At 53.2% G+C, this 21,524-nt stretch overlaps 8 protein-coding genes across 8 annotated transcripts, besides 2 other annotated features; 4 read left to right on the top strand and 4 right to left on the bottom strand.

Moving 5' to 3' along the window:
* Positions 1-1,929: 1,929 nt before the first annotated feature.
* PODANS_6_10760 (uncharacterized protein) lies at positions 1,930-2,496 on the top strand (the record flags this gene model as incomplete). Its single annotated transcript, XM_003437451.1, has 1 exon — positions 1,930-2,496. One exon carries the CDS (start codon positions 1,930-1,932, stop codon positions 2,494-2,496), a length of 567 nt encoding a protein of 188 aa, XP_003437499.1.
* A 1,834-nt stretch (positions 2,497-4,330) lies between these two features.
* Positions 4,331-5,341, bottom strand: PODANS_6_10750 (uncharacterized protein; the record flags this gene model as incomplete). Its single annotated transcript, XM_003437450.1, has 2 exons — positions 4,331-5,146; positions 5,204-5,341. The coding sequence occupies 2 exons, from the start codon at positions 5,339-5,341 to the stop codon at positions 4,331-4,333; spliced, it is 954 nt and encodes a 317-aa protein (XP_003437498.1).
* A 3,044-nt stretch (positions 5,342-8,385) lies between these two features.
* Positions 8,386-8,745, bottom strand: PODANS_6_10740 (uncharacterized protein; the record flags this gene model as incomplete). Its single annotated transcript, XM_003437449.1, has 1 exon — positions 8,386-8,745. A coding segment is annotated over one exon (360 nt), but the record flags the coding sequence as incomplete, so codon positions are not given.
* A 1,276-nt stretch (positions 8,746-10,021) lies between these two features.
* Positions 10,022-11,557, top strand: PODANS_6_10730 (uncharacterized protein; the record flags this gene model as incomplete). The annotated part of the gene is made up of 2 exons (XM_003437448.1): positions 10,022-10,639; positions 10,715-11,557. The coding sequence occupies 2 exons, from the start codon at positions 10,022-10,024 to the stop codon at positions 11,555-11,557; spliced, it is 1,461 nt and encodes a 486-aa protein (XP_003437496.1).
* Positions 11,558-12,036: 479 nt separating this feature from the next.
* Positions 12,037-12,129, bottom strand: a tRNA (tRNA-Arg).
* A 693-nt stretch (positions 12,130-12,822) lies between these two features.
* PODANS_6_10720 (uncharacterized protein) lies at positions 12,823-13,296 on the bottom strand (the record flags this gene model as incomplete). Its single annotated transcript, XM_003437447.1, has 3 exons — positions 12,823-12,909; positions 12,982-13,162; positions 13,220-13,296. 3 exons carry the CDS (start codon positions 13,294-13,296, stop codon positions 12,823-12,825), a joined length of 345 nt encoding a protein of 114 aa, XP_003437495.1.
* A 1,272-nt stretch (positions 13,297-14,568) lies between these two features.
* PODANS_6_10710 (uncharacterized protein) lies at positions 14,569-15,074 on the top strand (the record flags this gene model as incomplete). The annotated part of the gene is made up of 2 exons (XM_003437446.1): positions 14,569-14,897; positions 14,972-15,074. 2 exons carry the CDS (start codon positions 14,569-14,571, stop codon positions 15,072-15,074), a joined length of 432 nt encoding a protein of 143 aa, XP_003437494.1.
* Positions 15,075-15,199: 125 nt separating this feature from the next.
* On the bottom strand, positions 15,200-15,400 carry PODANS_6_10700 (uncharacterized protein; the record flags this gene model as incomplete). Its single annotated transcript, XM_003437445.1, has 1 exon — positions 15,200-15,400. The coding sequence occupies one exon, from the start codon at positions 15,398-15,400 to the stop codon at positions 15,200-15,202; it is 201 nt and encodes a 66-aa protein (XP_003437493.1).
* A 2,799-nt stretch (positions 15,401-18,199) lies between these two features.
* Positions 18,200-18,287, bottom strand: a tRNA (tRNA-Lys).
* A 1,448-nt stretch (positions 18,288-19,735) lies between these two features.
* On the top strand, positions 19,736-21,421 carry PODANS_6_10690 (uncharacterized protein; the record flags this gene model as incomplete). The annotated part of the gene is made up of 2 exons (XM_003437444.1): positions 19,736-20,620; positions 20,684-21,421. The coding sequence occupies 2 exons, from the start codon at positions 19,736-19,738 to the stop codon at positions 21,419-21,421; spliced, it is 1,623 nt and encodes a 540-aa protein (XP_003437492.1).
* Between the last annotated feature and the right edge of the window lie 103 nt (positions 21,422-21,524).

Genomic DNA, 21,524 nt, shown 5'->3' with positions numbered 1-21,524 from the left:
GGTATGCAAAAGAAGTCCAATCCATCTAGACCCCTGTCATTAAGCCATGTGCTTGGGGTATCATTATTTCGACGTCAACCTTCATTGGTGGTCGGGACTTTGGAACCCCATTTCAGCCTGTTCACCCACATTGGTATTGGAGGCTAGACGTGATGAGAATGCGGGGCCAGAAATATACTTGGACAGAAGATCTGAGAGGGTACCTCCCGTAGATAATCAAAGATTGATTTCATCTGTTGAATATCTCGGCACCAGAAAGCACACAACAGCCAAGTCAGGCGTTCAGTTGGGCATGTCGTGGAAAAGACAACCAAAGAAAAAAGCAATATTCTACCCCAAGAAGGCACGTCTTCTAGTGTTAGTAGTTGACTGGACTGCTGCACGAGATAAGAGTCTAGACTCAACCAAGGAAAGCAGAGTGGGTAATCTTCTCCGAATTCACACATCAGATGTACCTACACTTTTCCAAGCCATCTTGTTGAAGCGATAAGGCATCTATTTGATTTAGACGAATTACTCCGTATGAGAAAAGACAAAAACTCTGAACTGACATGTCGAGAAACCTGTGGCATGATACCGAAGATTTCCGACAATCCCAAGCAGTCCAAGTCGTCCAAGCTGTCCCTCCCTCCTTGCCAAAATCAAATGCCGTTCTCGCCTCTTCCCAGCTGATTGATAAAAAAATCCACCTCGTTCGTCCTCGATGCCTGTCTGGGCCTGAACAACAACTGACAAACGCTGCGGGGTTGAGGCCGGTCCCTGCTAGCGCACTTCCTCCCAGCGCATTGGGTCGCTGGGGATGCTTGACTCCATTCGCAAGTTTGTGCCAAGTCTGGGGTAGCGAGAGCTAGTGTAGGTAGAGAAGCGCTATCCAAGTCCGAGCTTCCCCCCCCACCGCTGTTGCCGGTTGCCGACTCGTTCGTCTTCTCCAGTTCAAGCTCAGCTCCCCGGACCCATGAAAAACGTCCGAGAATTGAACCATGTGAAGACGGGACCATCACATCAACACGCAGCGCCCGCCGTTCTGCTGGTTGCTGTCGTCGACGGTGTTCTCGTTCTCGTCAGATGGCCCATCGGAACCGATGATGGCCCATGCCCTGTCCGCAGACAGCTTGGGCCGGTCCCAGAGCAGACACATCGCTCTCTCGTATTCCGCCGGCGTGATCTCCCCTTTGGATAGCTTCTGAGCCAAAGCTAACTTTTCGCTCTCGAGCTTCGACCGTCGTGAGGATTGCGACGGGGCTGGTGCGTCTACCTTGTCCTTGGCCGGCTCCGACTTGGAAGTCTTTGGGGAATCCGAAGGGTAGAAGAGAAGAGAGGAAACGACATCCAGTGTTGGAAGCAATTCTTTGGGTTGTCTTTGCGACAACGGCAACGTTGGCCTTTTTCGCTTCCTCTGCCTTCTCCACGGTTTCTGGCGTCTTTTGAGATGCTCGCTTGCGGCGGCCCATCTCAGTGACTATTTCTGCAACGGCTTTCTTATTGTTCGTCGCCCGCTTCGCGGCTCTCTCTGGTGACGGGTCTTTGTGTGCCATCTTGGAAAGTGGTGTTGTGCTGATCAAAGCAGAGGACTGCTAGGGTGGTGGTGATGATGATGGGAGAGAACAGCAACCACCAAACGGACGTTGCTCATGCAGAGAATTTATCATGCTGGCTGCCTGAACCATTCTTCCTCTGGCTTGTCTGTGGCGCTGTCATCTGAGCTGTGAACGCCAGTAAACTCGACTGACAAAGGCGCCATTGTCACGGTTGAAACAGCTGGAACGGTTCAAGGTGTGGACTTGGAGGAAAGCTACCAGCCAAGCGTGTGGTGGTCTGTGCATGGCCAAGAAGGGAAGGTTGCGGTTCCGCTCTCAAAAGCCTCCACCACGCTTTGCTTAACAACACCCAACTCTCCCCAACACCATCACCAAGTAAACAAAACAAAAAATGGCTTACCAATCCTACCAGCAACGACAACCCTCCTACGCTTCGTGCGTTACCTCACTCCGAACCTCCCTCTCCTACCTTCAATCCTCCGTCTCCACCCTCGACGCTGGCATCTCCGACTTTCCCCGCCTAACATCCCTCCTCAAGACCGTCCGCCACTACGAGCTCATCCCCCAGCCCACCCTGGCCGCCGCGGAAGCCTCTCTCCGCGATGAGATCGGACCCTTCATCTCGCTGCTTCTCGACCGCGCCGAAAAGAACATTGACCGCCAAGCAAGAAGGATAGAAACGCTCAAAGCCAGAGCCGAGCTAAACGCCGGGAGGCTGTCGCACTACACTTCCGAGGGTGCCAGCTCCGCCCAGCAGGAAAGACAGAGGCGTCAGCAGGAGAGAGAGCGGGAGAAGAAGTTGAAGGCAGCACGATCGCGCAGGTTGGATGGGTCAGCGGCGCTGAGGGCCAAGGTGGTGGCGCAGAGGAAGGAAGCGCTCAAGTACAGCGTGGAGAGGTTGGAAATGGAGGTGCAGCAGAAGGAGAGGGAGCTGAGGAAGAGGCTTGAGAGACATTGATTGTCATCTTTTTTTGGTGATTGGGAGGAATAAAGGCAGCAAGGGACTGCCCAACGGGGCCGACTCTCGAATCTTCTGTCTTGAGAGACAGAGAGAGCGTTTGACAGGCTTCCATAAGTATGTCGACTATGCTGCTACCGAGTTGGCCAGCGAGATCAGAGCTATGTCAGTTCGCGGTCGTTCTGGACACGCCATCGACTTGGGGTAATGTTGTAAGGATATTTCAGAGCCTGGTCACGAGCAACATAATGGAGCGCGGGTAGGAAAGACGCCTCGAACAATGGTAGCCACAAACGTGGTGCCTCGGAGGTTTTCATACGGAGGGGCTCGTACACGAGACAACTCTCTGGACTTAAGTTCGGTGCGGAAACACCAGGCGGCTAGCTGCCGTGACTGGTTTGGCTGAGCAGTCAATATTATCGGCAAATATTGAACGAGGGGGACGATGTCTGGCCAGAGACAAGAGAAGCATGGCATTATTGAGCAGAGCTAGAGAGACTGCAAGTCCATGGATGGTGGATCAATTGCCAAGGGAGATGATGAAGCTCCGTCTTCAGTTGCGGTTTAGATTAGAAAGAAGATGATGCTCAACAGCGGAGCAGTTGGTGTCGAGAATCACTTAAACAAGCTCAAGCAGACATGTTTTGAAACGTGCCTATATACTTCTGGACTTCTAACCACCTATCTTCCACCCCTGTTGCTTTTTGCCAGCTCTTCCTCGTCCCATTCCAGAACAACCAAGCTCTGAACTACCCGGCGTTCCAAATGCCCCAAGATACCCAGTCAAACCCAAGCCAAAATATCGTACATGGAATACTCGTCGAAACAGAAACAGAGCGAAACCAGTCAAGCATCGCGACATAGAATTATCCGAGAAACACAAAACCCAACCACATCATTAAGGACAAAAAGCAACAGACTCCCAGCTTTTGAAGCAAGTGAGGTGGTGTTATAAAAGGCTTCATCCTTTTGTTTTGCCGTTCGGTTGTCCGACTCAAGAGTGGTAGATAAAGCTTAGCGTCCAAGGGGGTACTGTTTTGGTACGAAGAAAAGAAAAAGAAAAAAAAAAAAAAAGAAAACCAAGTGTTTTAACAAGAACAAATACCAAGTCCCGCCCAGCCCAGAAATATCATTAAAAAAAAGACAAGAGAGCTGGCAATGCCTAATCCCACACTTGGCACACAGACACACACACGCGCAGTCAGGCACGCAGAACCCGGTCCAAGAGAGAGGGAGACAAAGTGTTTCCCCACCCAAAGAGCCCCTTCCTATGCTCTCTTTTCTCCCTCTATCCTCTTTGCTCCGCCCGCCTTGATTTTCCCCCTAATCCAAACAGATCCAAGGCGCTGAATATCAACACCAAGAGACAATGCATCATCCGTAGTCAAAGGACATGCTTTCTGTCTCCAATCTGGCAACCAGAGTGATCTATCCATGAGCTCAGCATCTTTGAGCATCAGCGGGCGCGCCAATTTTGAGCGCCCGTTTCAACTGTCCGTCCCAGAGAATCATTGGTTTTGTTGTCCGGTTCCCAGTCGAGCGTCACCCTTTCTGCGCCAAACTCCGGACCACCGTCGAACCACCGCCGCCGCCCGCACCAAAACTCTTGCTGGGTATATAAAAAGGCCAGTGTGTCGTGTCATTTGCCGACGACCAAGCCAAAAAAAAAAAAAAAAAACCAGAAAAAATAATCATCCACAATGTTGTACGTGCGCGCGCCCACGGTAATTGCCGACTGTTTTCCCAATCATGCTGTGCTGGGCTGTGTGCTGTAGTGTAGTGTGCTGTGATGAACTGCAAGCTCTCCTGAGCCTCTCATTCCATCGACAGTCGTCTATAACAGAATGAGGTAGTTACTTGGCGCAATACCCGTGTCGCCATTCTCTTTCCTCGCTTGCCACCACCTGCCGCTGACATCGCTGACTTCGAGAATTTCATGCTTCTGGAATGAAATCTCATTGGCGTCCTCGGGATTGGCCTCGTAGCTGTAGATGGCCTTGGCGCGGTATGGGTATTCGGTGGGAGGAGCAATGTCCCCATCGGAGCTTCCTGGCAAGCCGTTGGACTTTTGACCAAGTGTTGACTGGAAAGGCGGGGGGACAGCAGAGTTGCGCATGCCAGACGACTGCATGCCTCCTACAGGCGATGGGTTCTCGAGACCGTTAAGCTGAGCTGTGTACATCTGCGGGGGCTGGACCGAGGTTGATGTCTCGGGGCGGCCAATGCCGTAACCGGTGTTCATCGTCTGTCGGTTGGTGGATGACTCCTTGGCGAGCGCAAAGGAGTCAATGTAAGCGCGTGGCACCGCCGACGGGGCCGAACCAAAGTAGAAGATCCAGACAATGGTGACCATGGCCAGCAGGATCATGCCGGCGGCAGCCGCCTCACGAGAGCCAATGTTGGAGTAGATCAAGCCATGGACTGCTGATGTGGACAGCACAAGCCCGCAACCGAGGTATCCGACAATGGCGACATGGTAGGTCTGAACGCTGTCCGAAGCGACAACGATGAAAACGCCGACGACGAGGAAGAAGTAGAACACAACAGCCCACCACGTATACAGGGGAAAGGAGTTGTTGACTCCGGGGGTATTTGGTGGCTGATTGATGTGGGCAAACAAGGAACCGAAGAAGGAAATGATCCAGGCAAGCTATGTCGAACACAGTCAGCAATTAATATGTTTCTTGGAAGCGCGTCGGGTACCTACAAAAGCAATGGAGATGGTTGCCAAGGCAAATGGGTCACCGATGATATTCCCAAGGCTTAGGCGCTTCCGCCCGTACTGAATTCTGGACTGTTCCATTTTCCTGAGCGATGGCGAGTGTAGTGAGCCGTAGTTGGGCATAAGGACGAGCGGGCCTTGGGCTGGCGATTAAAAGACGTCGAGGGTGATAGGAGGGCGAACCGCGCTTCGGTGGCGATTCAATTGACGCAAGACTCGCGATTGGGCATGAGACAGCTGTCCTGATAGGGCAGTGCCTAGGTTGGAATGGAATTCACAAGCCGCAGGTCGCAAGCGTCGTCGCGTGAAGAAGGGGGAGCCCCGGCGTCGGGGAGTTCGGGGGAGGGGGAGGGGGATTGCTGCAAGGGAAGCCTTTGAGTTCGGTAAATGCAAGCGTCTAGTTCCTCAGGTGGTAGCAGGTAATGTGGCTATCGAGCTCGGGGGGCCCGTCGTCTCGGCGCGCTGAAACTTAAAGCAAAGCTCGGGGACCGGGAATAGTGGAGGTCGGGTCGTAGCACCTTAGTAGGTAGGTAATAGTGGTCGCAATTGCAGGACCGCCAATTGTCATGACAGAATGTCGAGAGCCGAGAAGAAAAAAGAATAATAAACAACAACGAAAAAACCCTTCGGTGTCTCAGAATCCTCCGCTTTTTTCCCCCTTCAGTCCAGTGGTCCTGTCCTGTCCTATCTTCAGGTAGGTAGCCTGTCGTGTCGCAATCGCAGTTCCGGCCGGCGTGCTCCGATCGTGTGTCGTAGGGGACTGTTGAGGGAAGTCGGTCGGGCAGAGGGTGAGGTGGTGACGATGGTCGGCCGTCGGGTGGTGGTGAAGAAGCGAAGGGGTCGGTCAAAATGGTGAGAAGGGGGCGGGAAAAAGAGGGACGAGGGGGGAAGGGTACGGTAGGTAAATGATGGTTGCGTTGGAGGGCAATGGCGGGAAGGGGCACTGCAGACTGCCCTTTTCGGAGGCCTGCTCTCACTGGCTGAGCCCAGCGAGTGGATGTGGATGCAGTGTGGTGCAGGCCTGACGGGGATTGGCCGGCTTGGTCGGGATGGGGCCTGGATGCAGCGAAAATGGGTGGTCCATGCTGTGCCCTGCCGAGCCAAGCATTTTATCCAGGCCTTGTGGCCTTCCATCCTTTCCAGTCCTTTGGTGATCACTGGCGACATCTGCGGGGAACTGTTCTCTCTGGGCTGTCGACCTACAGACTGAAAGGCAGTCTAACAGCTGAACTTGAACGGTCGACAACTCAATTCCCGTACCTCAACAGCCCAGCTCACCCCGCTGACAGTCGACCGCACAAGGCCAAAGGCCGGCGGGATGGACCTCTGCCCCGAGCTATGGATGCCATAATGCGGCGCCCTATTGACCAGCTGCATCGTGGGCGCATGCCCTCTTCGGGTGGTCGCTGATTCAGATTCATCAAAGCTGGAAACAAGCGTCTTCTGGAATTATTTTAGCCTCAACGTCCCCGTCGAAGACTAGACAATGGACACCCCGGCACGCTAGAAAACAATTCAATTCATTACGTCGTATCGATCTTAAAGGAGACGCTCTGACCACCTCAAGGAGCCGAGGGGGGAGGTTTAGTTGCAGAACAATAGGAAGGGTGACGCGAGCTGATAGGCTGGTGGTGGTCGCTTTCTAAATCAGGCTGTGTCGCGCGGCCCCCCTGACTGAACCCCTTGTTCTTGGCTGACCAACGCACGGCCTGAGCACCACGACGGTGACGAGCGGCTTTTCAGACAGACCATTAGCAAGAGACGCAGAGGGGGAAAAAGACATGGCGGTTTCAAGAATGCAGAGGCAAACCTTCGTGGTTGACTGATAACTGCGCCCATAGTCCACCAGGTCGGGTGGTGTTGTGACACTGTTGACGGTTGACGACCTTCGAGAAGTGGCGAAGCGGTTGGCTCTGGTGAAAACGAATGTCTCCGACGGAGAGGGGGCACTGTGTGTGTTACAACAGCACGGCGTTGAGCGGTTTTCTCACCATTATCTTTGTCCACCATCCACGTGGACCTTTACCTCCTAGTTGCGAATCAATCGACGTCACGAACTTCCTGGAATGGAGTCGTTTCGCGGTTCCTGCGTTAGCGCCGATTTGATCGAGTGGGCCTTGCTCTTCATATACAAGGTCATGTCGTAACGGCGGTCATTTATGAGCAAATCCTGGGAGATTCCGGCTTTTCAACAAGCACAAAGTGTAGCATCAAATCCTAGATAGTCATGATCAGGCAATTCTTTCCATTGATTAATTACTAGTGGCCCGCATGGCAAGTCTCGACCTACACCGCCATCCGCTTGCTGCAATTGGCATAATCGCACAGCAAGCACAAACGAGTCCAGGAGGGTCCCAACACCGCGTCCAGCTCCTCCCCTGCTGAAGTTTTTGGTGCCCAGGCTGAACATCAGATGGAGTTTGCATGGCCGGGCCCGGAAGGGTTGCCGGCCTGCGGCCCAGGGTGCCAACCGGCGTCGATATTGTAACCAACCGGCTTTCGATATCACGACCTTCCCCACGCTGGCCAAGTCAGCGAGTCGGTCATACTGCCCGGCCGCCTTTTCCATATCCATGGCCCTTCCAGAACGTCGGCGCGTGCCCCACAGGACAACCCCGGCAAAACTGCCTGGAGAACTCTCTCGGGCCGACGTCCAATTCGTGACGGTATAAAAAGTAAATACAAAAGCGTCTACCTCTTAGGCGCTGGCTATGCCACTCTCTTGCTTGATCTTCGGTGTAGGTGTAACGCGGCAAATGCGTGATCGCGGATTGAAATGGCGGCTTTGAAACACGGAGAGCGCGAATGCCGGCTGGGGAACTGAGACTTGTCGGGTGACACAGCAGGGCCCTGTCACAACATCTTTTTTCCCCAAAAGTAGGCTTCTTGCTCCGACTACAGCTGCTGTGAGATATCATCGGCGCCTCTCTTCATCCAATCCAGGTCCGCTGCCATGTCCATATACCCCAGCCTTGTGGCCGCGGTGTTACTAGCCCCCCGCGATTCTTGTGTCCATTGTGCCAAATGTACCCTAGCACTTAGCCAGAAAACCATGGACATAGCCAAACGGGTCAAGCGCCCATCGCCATGGTGTTTCCCCATCCCTTCAAAGTCATGCCGGAATCGATCGCCGTTTCGTTCCAGTCCTGATGATAATGTCGTCGAGTTCAAAGCGGCGGTTCCTCCCTTTCCTTCTCGATCCTCCGCAGACCTCTTTCCACCTTTTCCAATCTTCCCTCGTGATCAGCCACGAAGCGGCCGTACCTCAAAACGCCCCCTTCATACCATGCCTTGACTACTCGTTCGCTCCTTGCCCGCAGCTCAGCGATCTCAGCCTCCTGCACCATCTGTGTTGCTTGAATACCCTTCATCTTGGGCAGTAAGGAGGCCAGCTCGGCACTCAGTTTCGCGTCGGGGATGGGCGTGTCGGATGTCACTGCAGTCAGGGCTGACGCTGTCGACGGGAACTGAGACGCATACGATAGCACAGTCGCTCGAACCGCTTCCGGGGATAGATCGATCGGTGGTGTGTTTTCTGAAGGAGCATTGGGATTGAACGGTGGTGGTTGGAAGAAAGAGGGCTGGTATTTGTCTAGACGACGTGTAAGCCTTGTGAAGAGAAGAGGGATCAGGAGGGCATGGTGGGGACAGGAACATACAGATCTTGAGGATCTCGGCGTAAACACGCATGTGTCGAAGCAGGAGAGAAAACCGCTGCTCGAGCTCAGCCAGAGACGTGGATGCTGACTCGGATGCTGGTTGGGCTGAAGCTGTCGTGGGGCCGTAGAGAATGTGCTCAATGCGCAACAGACGAACTTCGAGCAGCTCAATCGTCGACAGCGTTGTCTTGTCCAGCGTGTCGTCCATGACGTCGCGGGTTGCCGAACCGAGGTGTGATGTTTCTGTAGAATTGACAGTTGTCCGCCTGGTGCAGTGCGTGATGCGATGTTGACCAATTGGAGACTCTTGACCAGCGAAGGGAGAGAGAGACGGGGCAAACGACGGCGTGGTTACCGGTTGTATTTACTTGGTGGTATTTACCAATGCAACGGGCGTGGCTTGTGATGGGTGGTCAGTCCCCGTTATCGCTATTGTAAGGCTGATAGTTAGCGAGCGGGTTGACGGCTCGCGTGACGTGGAGCCCCAATTTTATTTTTTGTGGCGATTGTAATTGGCCGACTTTCTGAGACAACCACCCTGTTCCTGTCCAGGCCCCCGGCTTTTGTTGGCCCCCTTCTTCCTCTTTTGCTCACCTCACCTCAGCGCATACGACGACAACGACGACGAGGAAAAACCTCCCGCGATACCATACAACAGCGACCGCCTGCGTCAGGCAATCGAGTATCATTACTACCCCATCTCTTGTCGACACACCGAACGCTCAGGTCACTCCTCGAGAGACGCTCCGTGACGACGCCTACTCCAGCGGTCAACTGCCAACCAAGGGATTCCCGCGATGGCTGCCTGGTTTCGAAGACCCTGATAACCATTGAAAGACGACGGCCGCAAAATCGAGCGTAGATCCGTTGCCATTCCGCCATCACAACCCCCCCCCCCCGACAGCACTGCTACATCTATACGATCGTTGATTATTGTTGAGAAGTCTGGACAACTCGGATACAAGTTGTCCTGCGATGACTGGGTATTCTACAGTGAATAGTTTTGTTCCTGGAGGTTCTCCCGCTGCCATGACGCAGTAAGTATATCGCAAGCTTCCTCAGGTTGTGGATTGGGAATTGCTGACTCTCCGGTCCTAGACATCGCCGTACACGGAGCCCCAAGTTGGGTGGAGGCAACGCCTCGATGATGAGCAGCAATATCAACCTGCTGAACACCATTGTGGGCGCCGGAACACTCGCCATGCCCGGCGCCATGTCGCATTTTGGTGTACTATGGGGAGCGCTGTTAATTGTGTGGTGCGGCTTGACATCGGCGTTTGGCTTGTACCTCCAGTCACGATGCGCACGTTACCTCGATCGGGGAACTTCGTCCTTCTTTGCGCTCTCGCAGATCACGTATCCCAACGCCGCCGTGGTGTTTGATGCCGCCATCGCCATCAAGTGTTTTGGAGTTGGTGTTTCGTACATGATCATCATCGGAGACCTGATGCCCGGCGTTGCCGAGGCCTTTGGGAGTGTCGACAGTGGGCTGCCCTTCCTCGCGGACCGGAAGTTCTGGATAACTGTCTTTTTCTTGGTTTTTATCATACCGCTCAGCTTCCCCAAAAAGCTAGACTCGCTCAAGTACACCAGCATTGTTGCCTTGCTTTCGATTGGGTACTTGGTCATTCTGGTCGTGTACCACTTTGGCGCTGATGAGGTACCAAACAATCGGGACATTCGTTGGGTCACCTGGGAGGGCCCAACAGCTGCGCTGAGGAGCCTACCAGTCATGATCTTTGCCTACACTTGCCACCAGAATGTATGTCTTCCCACTAGAATGCGGCTACCCGACTCCATGTCTAACGCTGTCTAGATGTTTTCTATCGTGAACGAGATCAAGGACAATTCCCCCGCCAGTATCGTTGGCGTCATTGGATCCAGCATCGGATCTGCTGCCTCCATCTACGTCCTGGTCGCCATTACCGGCTACCTTACCTTTGGCAACGAGGTCAAGGGCAACATCGTCAGCATGTACCCACCCTCGATTGCTTCCACCATCGCCAAGGCCGCTATTGTCATTCTCGTCACCTTCAGCATTCCTCTCCAAATCCACCCGTGCCGTGCCTCGATCGACGCGGTACTGCGCTGGCGTCCCGGAAGTTCGCGTCCATCGGGCGGCGGAACCGGAAGCCAGCCCCTTCTTCCCTCAGGAGGAGCTGCCGGCGGTGGCGCCCTGGATAGCCACGGGGCACCTGTGGTTGCCATGTCGGAGCTTCGCTTTGCCCTCATTACCAGCGTCATTCTGGTGCTTAGCTATTTCACCGCGCTCAGCGTCGAGACGCTGGACACTGTGTTGGCCTATGTCGGTAGCACAGGCTCGACGGCCATCTCGTTCATCCTGCCGGGGTTATTTTACTACAAGATTAGCGATCCGGATAGTATCTTTCACCAGCGTTTGACCAAGGAGGACGACGATGCCGAGTATTCTGCCGATGACAACGACGACGACGAAGAGAGTGCTGCGGTCATTGGATCTGGTTTGTTGGACAGTGTTGCCAGCTTGGGGAGCGTGATCAGCGGACGCGGTGGCAGGAGGAGATCTAAGAAGTGGAGGTGGGATTTGGAGCACTTGGAGACGGGGCTGATTCGCAAGATGGCTCTGGGTCTTTCGATTTACGGTGCCTGCGTCATGGTTGTTTGCCTGGCGATGAATGCACTCTTCAGCGCCCATCATTAATCTCTTTTGGATGGGCCCACTATAGACCGGTTATAGTAGAGAAAGTTACAAAAGAGCAAGGGGGATCACAGTACAGGTACATGTCATACGTCAACACGATTATTTTTTCGGGAAACGAGGGAGTCAACCGGAGCAAAGCGGAGCGTATGGGAAGCGGCTGGGTGATGTCTGTTGGTTTTTATTTTCGGGGGGAAGGGGGAGTCGTCTACATTTCACATCATGGGCGTTTCTGGGACTGTTGAACAGGGAGGCCGGCCGGGATGCATTGCCTTTTTTTTCTTGGATAGGGATACCAAAAGATGAATAAAAAGAGATAATATATTTCCTCTCCAACATGGCTCGGTCTTGTGAAGAGTTTCTCCTGGAGGTTGTGACATAGCAGTCTTTACTGCGGCACCAAGCAGGAATGTTGCTGATGGGAAGATGGGAGTGATGAACAAAAGGTAAAAGAAGAACCTCGATGTTTGTGAGGACAAAAACGATCCGCCCAGGGGTCGAACCTGGAACCTCCTGATTACTTGAATCTCTTGTCAAGATCGTAGTCAGACGCGCTGCCATTACGCCAGCGGACCTTGTTTGCTTGATGGAAAGATTGTGGGCTTTGGGGTATAAGACATGTTTGGTTTGGTGTGGAGTGGAGTGGTGTGGGTGCGTGGAGACAGTCTGCATGATAGGGTTTTCGCATTATGGGATCTCGGCTTGCATGGGGGTTGGGCTATGATACTAGGAAAGAGAATGTGTAGTCCTGAGATGGACGTGGCATTCATACAAGTGCTTGAAGTAAACATGTGAATCATGTCTTATGGCTCAGCTTGACCTCTGAGCTCGGTCAAATTTGAGTACCTACCTAGACAAGCTAAGGTAGATGCTGTTGGTCGCCATCATGGATAGGCAAGGATTAGGGTTTGTATGTGGCAGACAGCTGGCTATGGTCCCTCAACAATTGCTTACTTTGAATCGTCTTGGGTTTTTGGAGGTCACACGTTCTTGGCCCTGGTTGGGAACTCGTCGGCGTGAAAAACCCCCAAGCCCTCCACTTCATCATTCGAGATGCAAGATTTCCCACAATTCCCAAACAATAGTGACAGAGCTTCCATTCCCCTACCGTATCGTACAATCCAGACAGTGTCGACCCAAAAACGCCTTTTAGAAATATGCCAAGGGGTTGTGTGCGGTATCAGTACGCATCCTCCCTTTAGAATACACGCCCGTCCCATCCCCATCTATTGCCGCTCTTCCTATTCCCATGGAAACCCTCCCATAACTCATGCCTCCGCCGGGGCCGCCTTTTCCTTTTTTGGTGTCGACTTCCTTGGTGGCGTCTTCTGGTATTTAGGGTCCACGATTCCCACCTGGTCATGTCGAAAAACTTGGTCAGCCACAAACCACCCTCTCCCATCTCGATCTCGAGTTTATCTTCTCACCATGCTCAACAATCTGGTCGCTGTCTCTGTCGGCTGTGCCCCCACACCAATCCAGTATTGCGCCCTCGATATGTCGAGCTTGATGTCCTTGTGCAGCCTCCCTGACTCGTCGTAGGTGTCCTTCTTGGGGATGGGGTCGTAGGTGCCGATCACCTCGAGGGGCCGGGAGTTGCGGGCCGTCCTGGTTTGTTGTCCGTCAGCATCATAATTTCATTTCGAAGAGCTCGGGAAGAGGCACCTGGCATGGGCTACCACAATGTTGTAAAAGGGCGAGTTGGTGCGCCCGAAGCGGGCGAGACGGATTTTGACAACCATGTTGCGGGGTTGAGCTGGGCGGGTGCGATCCGGGACACGGAGTACGGAGTCGGTGGTTGCTGCGGTCGTCGTAAGGTTTTGGCGATGGCCTCTCTGGCGGGATGCGCTCTCTCGCTCGAGTGAGTGGAACCAGAGAAAGCTCCAAAAATTCTGGCTGGGCAGTCGGGATCCGTGCGCCAAATGGGTGCAGGTGCTGAGGTGGTGCGTGGGCGCATGCATTGCCCCACCCTCCGGCTGTAACATGAGCTCTTCTGGGTGGTTTACCTTACATCAAGACATTGGGTGATGTCAGTAAAGCTTGGTGGGCTTTCGTGTCATTTTGTTCCGAGTTTGGAGCTAATTGACCATATAATCACCTGTCTTGCTTCTTTTTGTTTCTCCCCCCGGATTTGCCTCCCCCTCCCACTGCTCTCTCTCCACTCGGTCTTCGACTATACACAGCAAGAGGTCGCCCCACACCTTGAATTCGACCATGGTATTCAAGGCACGCTGTTTTGCTTGATGGTGAATGAATGGCAGCTGACAGTCACTGGTAGACACTCGGTGCAAAGGCTGCAGCCGCCCTGGACAGGGAGCTGATGAGCACAGGCGCCTTCTCCATCGACCAGCTCATGGAGCTCGCAGGACTGTCTGTATCCCAGGTTGGTGAGTTAAATTCTGGCCCTGATCCCGTCGTCAGTTCTCGAACCCGGCGGGCCTGTGTTGACAATAAACCAAGTGTACCGCGTCCATCCCATCAACGAAGGCCGCAGGGTTCTGGTCGCTGTCGGCCCTGGCAACAATGGTGACTGAGACCCCTTAATTGACTTTCAACCTGGGTGGCCTGTGCTCACCCGTTGCTCAGGGGGTGACGGTCTTGTAGCAGCCCGACATCTGCGCCATTACGGTTATCAACCAACCATTTACTACCCCAAACGCAGCAAAAACGAGCTTTACCAGGTAAGTCATGTTCCTCTTCTTGTATGGCAATATCGCTTTGTTGTTCATTTGCCCAATACTTCTTCTATACCTACAGCGAAGGTACATGCAATGCGCGCTTCACGTCCAAGTCGGACTAAAACATTCCCCTCCCATGGTTGACCTAGACAGCAGCGGGCGCATATTATTACACTGCTTGCCTGGTCGATCCCTTCTCCAGCCCTGCTGGCCGCCTTCTCTCGTGGCAGATCGCTTATTTGTGTATCTAGCGCCTCGCCAAACAGTTGGAAGACCTGGATGTTCCCTTCGTCGACGATTTCCCCAAGGCGTTGAGCTCGGCTGATCACGTTGTCGATGCTATTTTTGGTTCGTTTTTCCACCTGTATTCTGTCACCCCTCTCCTCTCCTCTCTCCCACCTCATGGCTCATGATGACTCAATGTCGGGTGGTGTAGGTTTCAGTTTCTCTGGAGAAGTTCGAGAGCCGTTCCCAGCCGTCATCAACGCAATGGCGGAGACCCAGGTCCCGGTGACCTCCGTGGATGCCCCCTCATCGTGGGATATCGAGGAGGGCCCGCCCAAAAATGGTGTCGGTAGTAATTTTCACCCTAACTTCCTGATCAGCTTGACAGCTCCAAAGCCCCTTGTCAAACACTTCAAGGGCCGTCACTTCATTGGAGGACGGTGCGTACCCAAAACCGCCCCATCCTACTTGTCTTCTGGACCCAACTGACTCTTCCCCCCCCCCCCAACAAAAGCTTCGTCACACCCGCAATCGCAGCAAAATATGACTTTGACGTTCCCGAGTACGAAGGGCTCGATCAAGTTGTCGAGGTTGGACCCAGCGGTCAAAAGCTCTAACGTGGTTCGGGGGGGTCGAAACAGGCGTCTTGGTGTGGTTTCCGTCTCTGTTGTTGTTGTTGTTGTTGTTGTTGTTGTTGTTGTTGTTGTTGTTGTTGTTATTCTTATTCTTGTTTCTGCTGCTGCTACATGACGGCACAACCTCCGTTCCGACTGTTGGGGCAGACAGGACTCGGACAGCCGCCCTCTTCCATTTCAACACGAACGATGGTGGTGCCGTTGGGACAAGTCACCAACGGTGGGTGGTAGTCTTTGCAAAACTCGACGAAGACCAGGTAATCCTTCCCGCAGGCTGGGCAGTTACCGGTCGTGTGCTCAGTGCACATTAATGAAGGCGGGCTCAGTGGGCTAGTACCTCACGGCCTGGAAGAGATGACAAGCACAGCAAAGAGGTGGTGGGGAGGGACGGCGGATCTGTTCGGATGCTGGTGATGCTGGTGGTGAAGCTCGAGGGTGTGTGTAGGAAGAGCAAGAGCACTCATGGGATTCTGTTGATGATGACTATGCCCGTGCAGATGCCCTGTTGCCGATGAATTCGTGTTGCTTTTCTCGTCTGTGGTGTGGTTGTCTTGGTGTGGCTCATGATATAGGGGATGGTTTGGCGGCGACTAAAGATGATCGACTCTGGCTGCCCCGGGTTAGGGGAGCCTGAAGAAAACCCGAGAATTTCGTTCTTGTCTCCTCTCGAGGCTTCCGTCTTTTGGTATGTGGTTTGGCGTCGTATGTAAGGTTATTGGGGGATAGCGAGCGGGCAGGGGTGGAGGGAGCAATAGGTACCTCCTGAGAGCTCAACGGAACCATGGGCTTGGCACTGGGCTTCACTGCGGCCAGGGCTCCCAACCAGCTACAGGCAGTGACGGACAGCTGGTTCTCGCCACCTCACCCACTGCAGACGAAAGGTGCAGCGTAGGGGATGGGTCAGTGTCTGGGGGCGACGGCTTCGACTTTGGACCTGGCTGGCGTGCTGTGGCAAAGGCATAGCATGGTGACACGTCGAAAGGGTCCTGAAAGGGGAAAGAAGACTGTGGGCCACACACCCGGCAAGACAAATCCGTCATTTTCCAGTGCACGGCGGAATATATTCGGTGCATCCGCAATCCGCAAGTCTTTTTTTTTTTTTCTGCTGCACCACCTGGACCTGTCTTCAAGCATCTCCTTCGTACAGGCCCGGACAGATTGCTCCGGAAAATGTGGGGCTGCGGCAGGCGGCGCTGACAAGCCATGCGCAGCCCTGGGAAGGAGACCCTCTTTCTCAAGCCTCACCAGCGGACGTTCCCACTGCTTTTATACTTGTAAAGCCCTTTCCATCTTCATCCGGATGCAGGTGTTTCCGTGCTTTCTACCGATCGCTCGGTATTCTGTCAACAGCCTCATCGATGGAGGTGGAACAAACGTGGAAGCTTCTTCCCTCTTTCCCCTCACCGCACGTGAGAAAGACCGAGTTCTAGAAGGGACCATACCGTACGAGGGCTGCGGGCAGCTATTCAGCTCGTTCTTGGCTCAACTGACAATTGAGACTCTTGACACCTACACAGTAGTGCCCGTACATGTCAGCATGTGCTGCCCACCGTAAGGCAACACCAAGAAAGCATGCTTCCGGAGGAACAGTTTGGGCTGGGAACCCGGCACAAACCGTTGGGTCTTGCCGGAGGGTTTTGACCGAGACCAGCCTCCAGCTCTTGGGTTCTTGGGTTGGGCAGGTGGAGTCGGGTTTGGGGTTGGAAAGTCTTTGTTGGTTGAAACTCGGGCGGTTAGTGATGTCTTCTCACCTTCCAAAGTGATTGTCTGCTTTTTGTCATGACGGGACACTTACAGTATTTTGGACTGGCAAGGCAGCTTCCAACATTCATCAATGTATTGCCAGAGTTTGAGATAGGTGCACATGTCTCTGGAGCCGTCCAACGAGCCAATATCCCCAGCTGATTGGGGCATGCGGTGGAGGTGGGATGTTGAACCCCACCCTTTCCTGCCCCTCACCCCTCCAACCCAACTCTTGGTTACGGAGGATTGGATCTCGTTGCACCGCAAGCATGGCTTTTTGAGATGACAGCGACTGCCGACCCGTCCAAGCATATATTTCAGATGAACCGACTGGACCAACGTGCATCTCCCGGAAACTTGTCGCCAATTGGCAAATACAAGCCATGCATAGACTACCTACCTAGGAGCAGCCGGCCTGGGCTGCTTCTCCGAGGATTGATATCCGCTCGTCACAGAATCGGTCACAAAAACAACCAGATCTTTTCAACAGCTCATATGACGACTCATCAAGCTCTAGCTTTTTCCCCGATGGGCGGTCTAGATCATTGGCGTCTGCGAACGTCGACCAGTATCTGGGAATCGTCAGCCACAGGTGGACCACTGCAAGAAAACACCACTTTCATACTCGCCACAGTTGACTGTTCGTTTCGAAAGTTCCCATGGTTTAAAGCGTACGACAGAGATGGGGCGCGCGTCAACCTCATGGCTTTCCTAGTGTAGTCCTTTCCCAACAAACCGCCATGATGGACACCCAATGAGTTGCCACCGATGAGTGCCGCCGCGTACTGGTATATTCTTCACTGGACGGGTCGCAACTTTTTTGTCGTTTCCCCCCCTGCAAGAAACGACACGAGGGTAAGGGGACCGGGAATGAATTTCTTTTCTCTCGGGGCCTATGTCCACGCCTATGTACCGAGCCGCCGGCACTAGCAAAGTTCCCGCGCCCCGGTTCGGCACGGCAGGCCAGGAACCAGGAACGTTGGGGCCAATCCCGTCCTCCAACGTCCTACCTGCTGCTTTTTACCAGCTCCGGACCGACACAAATTGGCCACTTGTTTTGTTTCTCGGTTTTATGGTGTCAAAAGATAAACATCATCTGATCCGACCTCGTCTTTGTTGCGCCTCCCCAGCGTCCGCAGTGTCGATCACTTGTTCACCAGCCACACTGTGGCGAGTGTCGTCAACAAGCTTTGCGTATCCAGGGGTATCACAACATGTGCCTGCAGAAAATTCGCCACACCTTAATTGCTGTCGGAGTCCTCCCGCGAAATGTAAGCAACATGCCAAAAAAAAAAGCCACAAGATGGAAAAGAGAATGACAATGCAAAATATTTGCAAAAGTAGAAGATCAGCAACGGGAATTGAGCCCGACGTGGGGGTCGAACCCACAACCTTGAGATTACGGAGGTACCCCTTAAGAGTCTCACGCTCTACCGATTGAGCTAGCCGGGCATGGCAGCCAATCATCTGAATTGGTGAGGGCTGGCAGAGGAAAAAGGGATTGTAGTTGAATAAGAATAGGACACTGTCACCGGGTTTTAGGCACACCCTTTTCCGCTCAGTTCATTGATAGTGGTCAAGATCTTTGGTCATCTGGACAGTGGGCAAGGTCGTTATGTTTCTCTTTTCTCTTGACTCATCATCCATCATCACTGGTGTTCATGTGTTAAGCTAAATAGATTTGTGTTGCTGTCTGCAGTCTGAGGCCGAACGGAATTCCAGGCTCGAATACAGAATGGGCATTCCGACTGTGTAGAAACGGGGGCAAATGCGAATAAGCGTGTGTGAGAGAAGCGGACCTTGTGATTGATGTCGGTCGGGTTTTCATCCCCCCAGCTGTTATCTCGACGCGTCCATGGCTTGCCAACATGAAAGACCTCCTCCGTTATCATCCTCAACAGCTCATCGGGAAGTCGAAGTAGAAGGCATTCGCCCAAAGGCTTTTTTTCATGTTGATGTTCGATAGGGGTATCTCGGGTAGACTGCTTGATTTATTACCTATGTCGAAGACTACGATATGGAAAAGAAGGATTTTTGGGCGTCCCGAGCGAAGAAAAAAGTGAGAGTGTGAAGTGAGGTAAGAATCAAATAGCCACCAGCCCTAGCAACGGGAGGTGAATATGGGGCTTGCAAGCAGCCTGGCCTGTGCCACAAAAGAATGAGCATAGGGTTCTTTTGGGAACAATCATATCTTTCCGGAAGAGAGGTTTCGACAGGAATTTGAGTAAGGTTTGCAGCGAGGCCACGGCGCAACCAGACCTTGGCTTAGGTAAGGGCGTTATTCACATTTCAGCCACCACCAACCTGAAGATCACGTCTTCTGAATAGGTAGCCTTTCTGAACCAGTAGATCAATCGATGGATGAGTCCTCGCGAAAGGCTTCAGAAATGGGCACGGGCCAGGTGTGAAGTCATTCCTGAAGTAGTTAACGTAGGTTCATAGGTAGGTACAAAGGAAACTCTGAAGCAAAAGATCACGGCCTTAAGTAGGTGCGACCAACCTCGGCCTGCTATAATTGTAAATCTGAAGGTTTTGATTCTTGGTGGTATTCACCATTTCCTATTTCTTTTTCTTTTTTCTTTCTTTTCAAGGTAGTTGCTCTGCTCATCAAGATCGCTACCTAGGTACCTTGGCTTATCAGTGGCTTATTGGCTACCTATGGTAAGGTGCCGCCTTGTTGTTTACCAAGACGATGAAGGAGTGTAACACAGCATCAATGTTCAAGTGATTGGTGAAGTTGGCACTCATGCAACCTACATTGTGCGGGGGAAATGGATATCTCTATGCGCCTTCCACATGATGGACTTTCCCCTCTTTCCAGCTCCTTCTTGTGTCAACTCCCTGTTAAGCTTCTCGTCAGTATTTCTCTGTTTTGTACCTCCCACTAGGATACCGAAGCCATGACTTATCCGTCGCACATGATGGCCGTTCTGCCCGAGATCCCCAACCCTCCGCTCTCCTACTCGGTCCCTGCTTTTCTGCTGCTTCTGTTCATGACATACTACCTCTCTACTGCCATCTACTGCCATTTTTTCTCCCCACTCCGGCGCTTCCCTGGCCCGCCTACCACTTCTTTCTCATATCTCTGGCTCTGCAAGGTCCACCGCCCGGGCCGCATGGCCGACTACTTCACTGCTGCCAACTCCAAGTACGGCCACATGTCCACCATCCGAGTTGGCCCCAACGACCTCATCACGTCGGACCCGGAGGTGATCAGACGCACCTCAGGGGCTCGGTCCAAATACTCCAGATCCGACTGGTATAAACAGTCCCGGCTCGATCCCCTCACCGACGCCAGGTTCACGACCTTGGACACCAAGTACCACGACGAGCTCAAGGCCAAGCTCTCGGCTGGGTACGCGGGGAAGGATGTGCCGAATTTGGAAGGGGATATTGACCTCAAACTGCGACAAGTGAGAGAGGTACTTGAGCGCAAAGTCGAGCAGGGAAAGACGATCGATTTGGCCAGGTTGAGCTCACATTTCACCTTGGATAGTATTTCGCGGATTGCGTTTGGTCATGAGGCCGACTTTGAGATGGTACTGACCGAGGGAGCGGATAAGCACGGGGTTGATTATCTGGGATTAGTGGAGAGACATGCTCCAAAGTCGGTTGCAATATCGTCGGCTCCCTTGTTGAGGGGGTTGTTTGCAAATGATCTTACTCTGAAATTGATCGGGCCAAAAGCGACGGACAAGGCGGGTTTGGGGTTGCTGATGAGACTGGCTCGGATGTTGGTGGGGGAGAGATTCGGAGAGGGGGCAGAGGACAGGAAGGACATGTTGGTAGGTTTCCCCTCTTCTCTAGGACTCGGTAACGACGACCGCTGACAGGTAATTCCTTGGAAGGGCTCGTTTGTACGACATGGTCTCTCTCAGCGAGAGTGCGAAGCCGAGGTCTTGATCCAGATCGTGGCCGGCTCTGATACAACCGCTACCGCCATTCGAGCGACAATGCTATATGTCATGACAACGCCGAGGGTGTATCGAGCTCTGCAGAGAGAGATTGATGAGGGCATCAAGAGCGGCAAGATCTCGAATCCAATCACAGCCGCCGAAGGTGCCAAACTACCATACCTGCAGGGAGTCATCTACGAAGGACTTCGTCTCTACCCCCCCTTCACCGGCATCCCGTTGAAGGTGGTCCCCCCCGAAGGTGATACCATCGACGGCAAATTTGTGCCTGGTGGGACGAGAATTGCAGCAAGCTTCTGGTCAACAGGACGGCACAAGGGCACCTTCGGGGAGGATGCGGACCTTTTTCGACCCGAGAGGTGGATCGAGGCCGCGGCTCAGAACGAGAAGAAGTTTGTCGAGATGAAGAGAGTGGCTGAACTTGTATTCGGGTATGGACGATGGGGGTGTCCTGGAAAGACTGTCGCCTTTCTTGAGTTGAACAAGATTTTCGTCGAGGTATGTTTGTTTTGTGCTACCCCTCCTTGCAGATCATCGGGATGCGAGACTGATACACGGGACTTGTTTGCCAATGGTAGCTGTTGCGGCACTTTGACTTCCAACTTGTGTACCCTTATGAGCCGTGGAAAGCGCACAACTACAGCCTGTGGCTACACAGTGATATGTGGGTGAGTGTGATGAGGAGAGCCACGGCAATCCAGGAGAGCAAGCCTATCTAGAGTTGTACAAAGTAGCTAGTGTTGATCAACGGCTGGATCGGGTGCTGTCAACTAAG

Source organism: Podospora anserina, chromosome 6 (assembly GCF_000226545.1).
Source record: "Podospora anserina S mat+ genomic DNA chromosome 6, supercontig 4".
Lineage (NCBI taxonomy): Eukaryota > Fungi > Ascomycota > Sordariomycetes > Sordariales > Podosporaceae > Podospora > Podospora anserina.
This window is presented reverse-complemented; position numbering and strand designations above follow the sequence as displayed.